The sequence below is a fragment of the Arvicanthis niloticus genome, chromosome 3 (genome assembly GCF_011762505.2).
Source record: "Arvicanthis niloticus isolate mArvNil1 chromosome 3, mArvNil1.pat.X, whole genome shotgun sequence".
Classification (NCBI taxonomy): domain Eukaryota; kingdom Metazoa; phylum Chordata; class Mammalia; order Rodentia; family Muridae; genus Arvicanthis; species Arvicanthis niloticus.
The window spans coordinates 6,836,077-6,848,613 of record NC_047660.1 but is presented as its reverse complement, the minus strand read 5'-3'; the positions used below and the strand labels follow the sequence as shown (position 1 = coordinate 6,848,613).

General features: G+C 38.3%; 1 protein-coding gene across 1 annotated transcript in view; it reads left to right on the top strand.

Moving 5' to 3' along the window:
- Gpc6 (glypican 6) overlaps positions 1-12,537 on the top strand; it is a 1,004,917-nt gene that overhangs the window by 477,830 nt on the left and 514,550 nt on the right. The window contains exon 3 of the mRNA XM_034498066.2: positions 1,338-1,729. Coding sequence (XP_034353957.1) covers positions 1,338-1,729 — 392 coding nt within the window. The remainder of the gene's footprint in view (positions 1-1,337; positions 1,730-12,537) is intronic.

The window sequence follows — 12,537 nt, the reverse complement described above, 5'->3', positions numbered from 1 at the left end:
AGAGACAGCGTAGAGGCTTCACCAACTTTCCTTTATGCGCTTGGGAAAGAATTGCCCAGGGCTCATGAAGAAGAGTTGTTTTCTAGTTTCTACTTAGAGGCCTTGAAATCTGTGGTCCTTCGTTTGTCCTTGTACTTATAAGGAAGGACACAGCTTCCAGGCACAAAAAGAGATGAGATGCCACACAATCACCGTGCTGTTGGAAACATGAACTGATAAACTCAAAGGATCTTCTCATCTTAGCCCCTTCTCACCCAATTTTCACTCTGAAAGTGGGATAAAAACCTCAGAGTCGTTTTCCCCAGGAGCTCATTCTTGAAGGATTTCTCTGGTGAGCATGAACTGCCTCTTTAGACAGCCTGAAGGAACACCAGCCAGGTTGGCTAGGTCCACTGACTGTAATTTTCATTTCAGGCTAAGTGGGTGTACCTGTAAATTTAGAAGCATTAATGTGAGCATAGGAAGACATATATTTTCCATTAAAGAACTCCAAATCTGAAAGCCCAGCTGTCAATATTTTGCTCAAGCTCTATAAAATGATAGTTTTATATTTATAATGCTAATCCAAGCTATCCAATGGCACTTTTGTTCGTTATGGCCATCTTTGTTATGTTCTTTACAGTTTTATAGTTAAGTGACTTAATTTCATGGGTTTCTGGACATTTTCAGTAGATTAGTTGACAGGAATTAGAGTCAAAAATAGTACATTAATTTTAGCCCACCCCTTTCCAAATACCATCAGTTTAAGTGAGTTGTAAATTGTCGCAACAACCAGTAGTGAAGAAGGGGTAGGGGGATGAGTTTACCAGTATTCATTTGCTATTATGTTAGTGATGAACCTTTGGCGGTCTGTTTTGTGTTGAATTTCTATCACATCATGAGATTTTTTTTTCTAAAATTTAATAATGCTTGAAAGAATAATTGAGTTATTTTTAGAAAGGCATTAATTGGTAATTTCCTAATATTAACTGATGTGTTTAAAACTAAGAATCATGGAGTCTTATGATTTCTTTGTGTAGTGGAAAATAGCGTATGTAAATCAAGTTCATTGCTCTCAATGTTCTATTAACGACTTAATCATAGGATTGCTTTTCCTGTACAGCTGTGCATTCAAAGTGCTTACGTAGAACTAAGAATGCGGCTCAGTGGTAGAGCACTTGCCTACCGTATGTGAGGGCCTAGATTTGAGTCTCCATCAAATAAAGAAAAACAGTCACCAAATAAACATCACCAAATAAATAAATCTATAAGTAGTTATGGTTATTAAGGTACGTTGTGATCTTAGGTTTTCTACAGATAATCCGTTTGCTTATGAGAGTTTCTTATTTGCTTTTCAGAATTTTTCCGAGAGCTGCTGGAAAATGCAGAGAAGTCCCTAAATGACATGTTTGTCCGGACCTATGGGATGCTGTATATGCAGAATTCGGAGGTATTCCAGGACCTCTTCACTGAGCTAAAGAGGTACTACACAGGAGGTAACGTCAACCTGGAGGAGATGCTCAATGACTTCTGGGCTCGGCTCTTGGAACGGATGTTCCAGCTGATAAACCCCCAGTATCACTTCAGCGAGGACTACCTGGAATGTGTAAGCAAGTACACAGACCAGCTCAAGCCATTTGGAGATGTGCCACGGAAACTGAAGATTCAGGTCACCCGTGCTTTCATTGCGGCTCGCACCTTCGTCCAGGGCCTGACAGTGGGCAGAGAAGTTGCCAACCGAGTTTCCAAGGTAACTTGGAGCATGCCGTCTCTCTACTTGATCTTCTTCTTTTCTTTAAAAAAAAAAAAAAGGTTTATAAAACAAATTAAGGCAAAAATTCTCATTCCCAGTGGGCTCTGTTCTTAAAGGCGTTAGGTGCATGCCCAAGCTTAATTCTGTTTTTACCTCTTTTTAAAAGAAAAAGAATTTCAAGCCATCCAATATGGTTTCACAATTAATGTAAATATTTGTCATCAGTGTAGGTGAGTTTTCATGGGTGATACTGTTTAAGTAAGGTGGCTTACGACTAGGATCACCACATCAACGTTTAGGGGATGATAAATGGTTTTAGAATGCGCCACTCGGGTTCTGGTCCTCCAGTAAACGAAGGACACAGTCTCTAAAGATGCTGAAAGTAGAGACAGGATGGGGCACTTGCCATCTCTTCTTTATCAGCGTGATAGGGCTCCTTAATGGTAAGAATGGAGCCCTTGCCTGGCACCTGTGGTGGCAAAGCACATTAGGAGGATACGAAGTGTAGTTCTGTCCCGACGTCCTTTGGGTCATCTGTTATCTTTGTAATTCCATACTGTGTGTCAGGTTGGACTTAGGAAAAAGATAAATCACTAATCCACTTTGGGGCCTTGCCTTGCGGATAATGTCTGTAAACCTTTAATGCAGGAGAGCCATCCTCCCGGGCGATTGGCGTTCCGCATTGAACATTTCCTGTGTGGAGCATGTCTGCTTGTGTTTAAGCTCTGCCTTGACATTTAACTGCTCTTATAAGGTGGGCCTGCCCATTTATGAGGTCAGCCCTACAAATAGCCTAAAAGATGATTTATATAAGAAGTAAAGAGGGAACAATATATAAAAGAAGGTTGGTATTATGTCTCTTAAAGAAGGTCATATTTGTACAGAAACTATTGCCAAACAGTATTTTTTATTGCAGGTTTGTGGCCAAAAGCCATTGGAGGGTGGGTTTTTTTTTTTTTTTTTTTTTTTTGTATTTTAGTATTTCCCAGAAATGTATTTGTTGTTGCTCTTTCTTCCTTCCTTCCTTCCTTCCTTCTTTCTTTTCTCATTTCTTCCTTCTTTCCTTCTTTTCTTTTTTTCTTTCGAAGATTTATTTATTAGATATACAGTGATCTGCCTGCATGTTCACCTTCAAGGCAACAAGAGGGCCCAATGTCCCCTTATAGATGGTGATGAGCCACCTCATGGTTGCCAGGAACTCAGGACATCTGGAAGTCCATCCAGATGTTAAGCCATCTCTTAATAAGTCCCCTTATTTATTCTTTCTTTCTTTCTCTCTCCCTCTCTTTCTTTCTTTCTTTCTTTCTTTCTTTCTTTCTTTCTCTCTCTTTCTGTCTGTCTGTCTGTCTGTCTCTCTATATCTCTCTCATTATTTATATTTTGGCTTAAAGACAGTATAGTCTACATTCTTACAAATATTTTTTTATGGAATGACTTGTAAAATTCTGAGCAATCCCTTTTTATAAAATTATCAGTTTCTAAAAAGTTACAGCATATGGAAGCATTTTTTTAAAAATGCTTTTAAAGTGACTTTTTTACAAGGAGTGCAATGATATAAAAGGTCATATAGCAAGGATGTTTAATGCAGTTTTTATTGGATATCAACAATATTTGACCTATTGAAGGAACAAGTTTCTTAGATGTGGTTTAATAGGAAGGCAGTCAAACGGGATTCCAAAAGGATGTGTTATTCCCAGCTATAATCTGTTAAATATAAGGACGTATTTTTTAAAAAAGGATATTCTATATGCCCTAACAAAGACACATCTTGCTTTAAAAATAATTTTAATTAAATTATTATACAATACATTGAGGTAAAATACAGTCACTGAGGCTATGACCTTTGTTGAAGTCTGAAGTGTACATATGAAGTATGAAGTAAGAATCATGATCAGTGTGTGCACTCAGTGTGTGCACTCAGTGTGTGCAGTATTCTGCTTATTTGTGCTGATTCTGCCTGAATGGGAATAACATTTGGACTCATATATTATGGTCTGGAAAGGTTCCAAGTAGATAAGAGTGTATTCATTTTCCTGTAACTGTAGCTGACTGTTTTCACGTGTTTCTTGGAGGTTGGCACTAATAGCCGTTCAGCGTTCTTCCCTCAGTATTTCACAGAACACTGTGCTCTGAGGTCTCTCTTTACCAAACTTTAACCTGTACCTCTTGATGATGAAGGGCATCAGAGACCAACTATGAGTAGAGAGTTACCTTCAGATATTTTAAGAATTTATAAAAGTTGTATTCCACGAAACTATTTTTTCTCTAAGCAACAACTGCAGAGGTTTGGACTGCAGTTTGTGGTTCATATAATATGAAACATAACTTTTTCTCTACAGATCTTGGCTTGACTGACCTGGGTAAGAGATAAAGATAAGCTGATGTGTAACCATAGATGGGAATGTGGATGAGAGTTGGGTATATAAAAGGAAGATAGAACATCACTTCAAAGAAGCTGAGCAATTTCTGTCAAACAATTCATAACTAAAGTTTAGGGTTTTCATTTTTTGTCATATTTTTCACATAATCTATAGTAGGTTAGAAATGTATCTACTAATTCTCAAGCTTACAAATGGGCGACTTTCTGATTCTTTCTGATTTTGTGCCTTCTTTTACTTTCCTTTCTGTATGTTTGTTTGCTTGTCCAAATTGATGTGGTTTTATTTTTCACGTTGTTCCATTATGTTATATTTCATTTTCTTGTATTAAAAAAAAATGAATGTATCCATGTGTTTTGTAATTGATCTTCAACCACTTTGTAAAGTACTGCAAAGGTTAACCACATTGAGAGGCAGAGATAGAATTGAGTCTGAAGTGTAAGCCCTGTGTAGATCTGAGCTGTCTCCATGCTGTGCTAATGGAAGGGTCTGGAGTTGATTGTATGGTGGAAGAAGTTTCATGATTCAGGTAAAATTCCTCAGGGGGCATCGGCTGCTCTCCTCATCATGTTTTAGGAATCCAGTCCCTCTGGTGTCTCATTCTATTTTCAGTGACAACTTAAGTGTTTGAAGGCATCATTAATGGCTTCTAATTAATTGTTTTGACTGGGAAATGTACTTCTTTGGCAAAACACAGGAGGATAAGACAAATGTTTTGACAACATAATAGGGAAATTTCTTTGCAATGAGTAGAAGACTAATTTGTGAGCCTCAACAGAATTATTTCTTAGATTTTTGCTTGCCATTTTGCAGATACAAATGATGCTTTTCCTAGCCTTAAAATTTGGCAAATTTTGTTTTGACTGCAGCTGAAGCTCTGGATGAGGCATTATATGATTTCTCCAATGAAGAGCTATGATCAGTGAACTAGGATTTATTTTCTGCATAAATTTCCATTTTTGAGTATGCCAAGAGTTACCAAAATATGGAGTGTCAGGATCTTTCATTCTTTTCATCCTTACTTCAGCTAAGCAAATTGAAAACACCTGTCTAGCTGAATACATCCATACAATATGCCTACTGTTCTCCCCTAGAGTAAGTCTGCATATGTGTCCAAGGAGACATGTAGAAAAATATTTCAAAAAAGCATTTTGAACAAACATTCAACAAGAAACACCTCAATCACCACATATATATGATGTAAACGGTGGTCTCGCCACATGACTTAATCATGTTAATCACAGAAGTAAGTCAACTCTACCATTGTCACTCTGTGAAAACACAGTCTCATTTCAAAAAGAAAATACCCAAATCACCAAAGATGACATACCATTTATAAACAGCTCAAACAATGGGAAGCTAAGCAATACTAATGAGAAGAGTATAAAAATAATAAGTAGGTGTATAAACTCAGAAACTTCAGACTGAAAGAGACAACCACATAAAGGAATAAATGAATAAACAAAAACCAAATAATGGAATAGATTATGTTGAATCATACAGCAATCAAAGACCCACTGGAGCTCTTGAAGTCATTTCTACACACCCATTTAAGCTGGCTACAGATATAGGGGACTAAATATGTGTCTCCATGTAACACATGTGTGTAAGATTATTCTATCAAAGAAATAAATGTAAAAAGAAATCTCTACCAAATATGAAATCTTGTCCAAATATGACTCTTCTTACCTGTACTTGTGATCAGTGAGCTAGGAATGTCGTCATGAATTCTCCCCTCACCAACCCCCACTTAACTTGATAATTCTCTCGATTATGCTTAATAATATTTTGTGGGTATAGCAGGCAAAACTCTAAAAATACATGTATAATCTATCTCTGATAATGTACCATTTGCTACATTAAAGCAATGGATGCAGACTAGCTTTACACCACTCTAACTGTGCTAAAGAGCTGTTCTCATCCTTTCATGTAGACCCATTATTGGGTAGAAACATGGGTGCTAACAGCTACTCTAAAGGCTTTGCAGGAATTGTGCACATTACACAGGGTTTTCTAACAGAGGTCTTAACAGGGTGTCTGATTACATGGAGTGTCTGTCACTCATCACAGAGTCAAATATGAGGATGACTCTGGTGTCTTGCCTGGTCAAGTATGAATCCATTTACAGACAAGAAGACTTGACTTTTTCTCATTTCTTTAATATAAGTACCATTCCTATCCAGGAATGTAGGTCAGTTAGCAAAGTATTTTCAAGTTTAAGGACCTTAGTTCAATCCCCAGAAGTCTGCCACACACACAGATACAGACACACAGATACATACACACAAACCAAAAAGAGAGAGAGAGAGAGAGAGAGAGAGAGAGAGAGAGAGAGAGAGAGACAGAGACAGAGACAGAGACAGAGACAGAGACAGAGACAGAGACACAGAGAAAGGCACAGAGAGAGACAGGGAGACAGAGAGACACAGATGATGAGAGAGACAGGGAGACAGAGAGACACAGATGATGAGAGAGACAGACAGAAAGAGAGACACAGAGAGAGAGAGACAGAAAGAGAGACAGACAGAGAGAGAGAGAGAGAGAGAGACAGAGAGAGAGACAGAGACAGAGACAGAGAGACAGAGAATCAGAGAGGGACAGAGAAATAAGGATGGTTGCATAAACCTGTAATGTCAGTACTGAAGCATAGTGAGAGGCAGGCGTCCTCTGGGGCTCACTGAGCACTGAATTCCACTCTAGTGAGAAACAGTATCTCAGACAAAATCTCTAAATAGATCTGTAGATGATGGTTTAAGAATATTATCCATGATTGTCCTCTTGCCCATGCACACACATGCACAAATGGAGGTGTAGTCGTAGGGCACTACCACCACCATCACTGCAGACACACAATTTTCTTTGGGAGGTAAAAGCTGAAAATTGTTCCAAGAGCAGTCACAGCGACTGTGCAAGTCATATCATTGATTTATTTTATGAACATTGAGTCAGTAGCAGAGCTGAAAACCATTGCACCTGAAGTATTGACAAATACTGTCATCTCTCTCTCTAGTCTTTTCTTTCTTCAGTCTGAAAGATAGGCATGGCTCTAGGCTTCAGAAGGAATGTATTTCCTGACATGTTGTGCTTGTAGATGTGAGGATGAGGAAGTGAATCATCTACCACAGTGAACATCTTGTCAGGCCTCTCTGATCATGGTGGTGTGTAGTATATTCATGGAGGAGATTGTATTGTTTTAAAATCTGTAGTTTGGAAATTTTTAAGATATAAAATAAGACACCTAACAGCATCTGAATTATTAGCCCCTTTTCTTCTGTGGTGATGTTTTGATTAGAGTTTATTCTGTGACATTTTCTGGAACTGAAGAGGATTACAAAAAGCCCTTGAATGGATGAGTCCTCTTCACAGTTCATCTATGGTTTGTGTATTTGCTTCTGTGATCTGTGCTTACCCAACGAACCAATAAAACCTCTGTGTTGTGCAGTGTTAGGATAGGTATACCTTTTGAAATTATCAGGAATGCTTCTATGTTTGCAACTTAAAAAATTCTTCTCTCAAATGTTATATCCTGGCTGCAGTTTCCCTCCCTCCATCCTTCCCTGCTCCCTCCAATCTCCCCCCCCCAGACTCCCTCCCTCCACCCTCCACCCTCCAATCTCTCCTCCAGATTCCCCCAGTCCACTCCTCCTTGTACCCTCCCTTCTCTCCCCCAGAATCCCACCTTCACCCCTCCACCCTCTAATCTCTCTCCCAGTTCCACTTCTCTTCTATTTCAATTTTTAAGGCAACCTAAACATTTTGCCCTTGAGGTCATATGATGGTCTGTGGATATTGGATCTTATATTCAGAAGGTGCTTTGCACTTGGCTAACATGTAATTTCACAATAAAATAGTAAGGAAGCCTAGGTGTGGTAGTGCACAGCTATGCTCCAGCACTTTGGAAGCAGAGGTTGGAAGTCTTTGGAGTTCAAGGTCATTCTCATCTATACAGCAAGGGTGAAAACTTCCTGGGCTCCACGAGATCCTTTCTTAGAATAGTGTCATTAGTACTAAGAAGCATAACATCAACATGGCTTATTAAAGCAATTCAGTGAAAATGGATGGTTTTACTGTGTCACAGGTTCTGTGATTAGCTTTAGAAATCACAAGAGAAGAAAATCTAGGTGTCATGAAAAGTATCAAATTCTCCTCTTCTACTAATTGGAAATGGGATAGGCTGCTCTAAAGTCAAGTGGAGTAAGAGAAAAGACAGATTCTGATTTAAAAATCTTGATTGCTTGTACAAAAGTCGTTCTATCCCTTACTAATTTTAAGATTTCTTGAAAGATGCATAGCCAAGAAGACACAGAATTGAAAAGTGACCGAGGTAGGAGAGAAAAGAATGGAGTCAATGAAACCGTTAATTTCCAACCCATTAAAACCTATGTGCATGTTCGTCCTTCTTACTCTTTTTTAGGCTATGTCTATTTTTAGTAACTTATGCTTGAGTTAGGTTATTTGATTTTAAAATTATATTACTATTATAATTCCATTCAAATTGGCACCTTTCTTTCTGATGAATCCATTTTTGGCATTTTACTCATTTTGAAGAGTGAATGACTGGACCATGAATAGGAAAGGCTTGGGAACTGGCTCTTGCTATCCTGTCCCTAGCAGCTGATCCTTGTCCTTTCAAATGGATGATTACAATAGCCTACCATTTATCTTATCTTTATGAACCTACAGCCACGTAAGAGATTCTTCTCAGTATACCTTTGTTTGGTATGTTTTGTACAGTAAGCAATTTTGTCTTCTTGAGCAAATTAATGTATTTGCAACTACTAATGGGAGAATAAGGAATAAAAACAATGTTTATAATCTGATGATACAGTGCAGAAAATGTTTTAGGAATAAGAACAGCTGAGTGCACTCTGAGCTTGTAACTTATATGATGGAAGATATGCTGTTGTTGTTGTTGTTTGGTAGATGGTAAGAGCACGTTGGGTGGTAAGAATGCTTTGCTTTCAGCAAAGGCAGAAGCTGGGCAGTGCTGCACAGGTGTGAAGGAATGCTTCAAATGATGAGATTCAAGCATGTGGCATCCTAAGGTGTGAAGCACAAAGCAATGGCTAGGAAGAGATAAGCCTAGAGACCTAAGTGGAAATTATGAGTTAAAATTATATGGCTCACCAATTATTTTATACAAATCTATTCTGCCTGAGCAATTTATTTTTAGGGGCTAAAGAATGGCTCAGTAGGCAAGGGCACCTTCTCCCACACCTGAAGACGTGGGTTCCATCGCTTGGAAAAACTCACTCTCAAAATTGTCCACTTATTTTGACACATGCTCCATAACACCTCTCTCTCTCTCTCTCTCTCTCACACACACACACACACACACACACACACACACACACACAGAGAGAGAGAGAGAGAGAGAGAGAAAGGGAGTTAATAAGCATAGAATTGATACAACCTTTCTGTACATAGAATCATTCATATGCTTTTTAACAGCAAACACATGCAGTTCACCTCAATGTACCAACAACAGTGACCAACAAGGAATGAAAATGAATGGCCTGGCCCTTAAGGAAGTGTCATAATTCTAACAACAATGAGAATCAGGTAAAAGATTATGTCATCCAGGAAAAAGATGGTTCTTGGGAACTTGAAGAAAGCAAGAGAGCAGACAGTAGACATGAATATAAAAATAAAGGGTCACATCGCAAGGGAGCAATGGGCTGACTCTTCCTTGACAAGACTCTAGGTCATGAGGTTGTGGAGATGAAGCAGGGAGGTAGATTTGAAATATATGGTGTGAGTATCATTTCTCATCTTTAGGACTCTCAAGATCTCTACACAAGCAAGGGCTTTTCAAAAGACAATAATTGGATACATTATTTTTCTTGAGAAAAATGGTCCATACATAATATAAACAAAGTGAAAAACAATTCTTTAGAGTCATGTTGGGACCAGATGAGAGGCAGTAAGTTCTGGATCAAATCAGGTACGGATCAAGGTGGGGAGGCCCTCTAGAAAAACACAAACTCCCAAGCCAGCAGATAAGATGTGGCCCAGTGTCAAGTAAGGTTTGGTAACAGTGTTTGTTTCCATTTAGCAATGACATTGAGCTGATGGATGTGAGAATTACCAACTAAGACACAAATGTTTGTTTGTAAAGTACAGTAGCATATAACCAGGGAAAGAAGAGACAAGGATCAGACAAGCTGCCTGATCTTTCTGTATTTGAAGAGGATTCTGAACAGAAAAATAAATTCAAAGTCCTATAAAAGGGTGCCCTCCTAAAGGTAAACACAGACAAGATTTGAAAGTATGGCTGTATTCAAAAGAATCAGTGGTGAAATAAAAAAGGCAGGAAGTAGGCTTGGCCAGGAGAATGTTAATCAAGCCTAGCAAGAAAGGCATGGTTTCATTGGCTAAGAAGTTAATGGTATCTGAAAGTAGTTTATAAACTAAAGATCACAGACTAGCAAATATCTGTGAACAGAATGGTCCTATTTTGCAATGGGGAAACTTGAAAATATTTTGTAAAATCACTGTAGCAACTTCCTATTTCTATGACAGGCAAGGAAATCAGTAGAGCACTGTATAACTCACATGCTGCATGCCTTTAAGAGGTAACTCTATTAATGGTTTGCTCTGTAGGATCGGATATCCAGCCTTTCCATATTTGGAAACAATAAATTCTTGATCAAATATTCTGGAGCTATTGATTGAGATACACTGTTCTGGAACAACGTGAACAATGGGTAACTTCCCAGCATGCTTTGGTTGATTTCAATAGTACATTTGGATTTTATCTTTTCTTTAGTCTTTTTCACTGCCCGGGGTTTAACCTCAGGATATAGTGCCTGTATTTACTACCACGATGAACTTACTTTGGCCAATTTGAGTGGCATGACTGCTGTTTGCCTATGCCCCAGAATCTAACAACTCCCAGAATCTAACAACTGGGGCAATGGGAACTGTGTGCTACAAACAGACAAAGATACCTTTGTCACTCATGGGGAACATCCGCTGGCTGCCAATTAAAGTACATCACAGACTTTTTTAAAAGCCAGAAGGATAAAGTTCCTGGGCTGTAACTCAATAATTCTTTGAAAATGACTTCATGAAAAAAAATGGATCTGAGCGTTTCTCCCATCATCAACACCTCCTGTTTGGGGTATTTGCCTCTAGATGCATTCATGTAATTCCTGCCATGAAGCTGTAGGAAGCCTGTTGCTCTGTAATTCATTCCCTGTGTAAAGCAGAGTTTGGGTGCAGAAATGAGGTAACCCAGGGTACATGATATCACAGGCCAAACTTGAAAAGTTCAAGGATATCTCTTTTATTGTCCCATCTTCCAAGATTCAAGGTGACAGGGACATTCTCTGATGTAATATCAGCGCACTATAGAATTTTAATAAAGTGTGACAGATATATTGCATTATCAATGCTCACATAGTGAAGAAGACCTCACATCTGAATGTCACATGTTAGTACAGTTTCAAATGACTTATTAGGTTATATTGACATTTGTTTGTTAGACCAAGAGAACATACATTACACTATTCGAACTTTCTCTAGTCTCATCTTTGAGGTGGCATGTAAAGGTTATTTCTTTTCATGTATGGACATTATAGCCATTTAACCTGTTAAATATTCAGCACAAACAGGATGGATCAACTCCCTATGCTCAGAATATACTAATCATTTCAGTGTTGAAGGTCTGCACTTTCTTGTGTGTAACTGGGAGAGCCAAGAGTGAAGACCAGACTGTCAGTAATAGGACAATGGTGTCCTTGACATTCACATGGAAGTAAAAGTGTGGGCAAAATCAATACAAACTCCAAGTTAGCATCAGATGACAATTAAGTATGTTGCCTTAACACAAATTTTGAATTCATTTTTGTTCTTAGTATATGCTCCATGCCAAAAATGCCACTGCCAGGTTTAGTACTCAGCAGAATGCAAGTGGTCTGTGTTTGGAAATGTCTTCCCTTCTATTTCACAGTATCTGACAGAGTCAGAAACACAAATGCTTCTCTGCTCATTTTCAGCCAATTCTTGAGAAAAAGAAAACACTCATTCATCAAACAGTTTAAACTTTAATAAACATATTAATTATAAAAACACTGCAGAAACCATTCTCATAATAGGTACAAATATGTCTGTCCATAAAGAAATGTGTTCATTTAGGAGTAACGTTGTGTTGAAATTTTTATTTTTTCTTGGCTTTGTAGAAAACATATTCTCTTACTAAAAATATATCGAAACATAAGACAACATTGATTTTGCTGTATTTTAGTGGAAACTAAAAATGTTTAGTGAGAAGTGGGTTTTTATTTTTTTTTATTTTTAGTTTCTTTATTGTGTTGTGGAGCATAACAGAGACACGAGCTCTTGTCCAGCTCCTTATATCCTCCCTGGGAGGATTTCGTCCTTCAAATTGGCAGCTGGGCCCAGGAAATTTCGAATTTCCTTGCA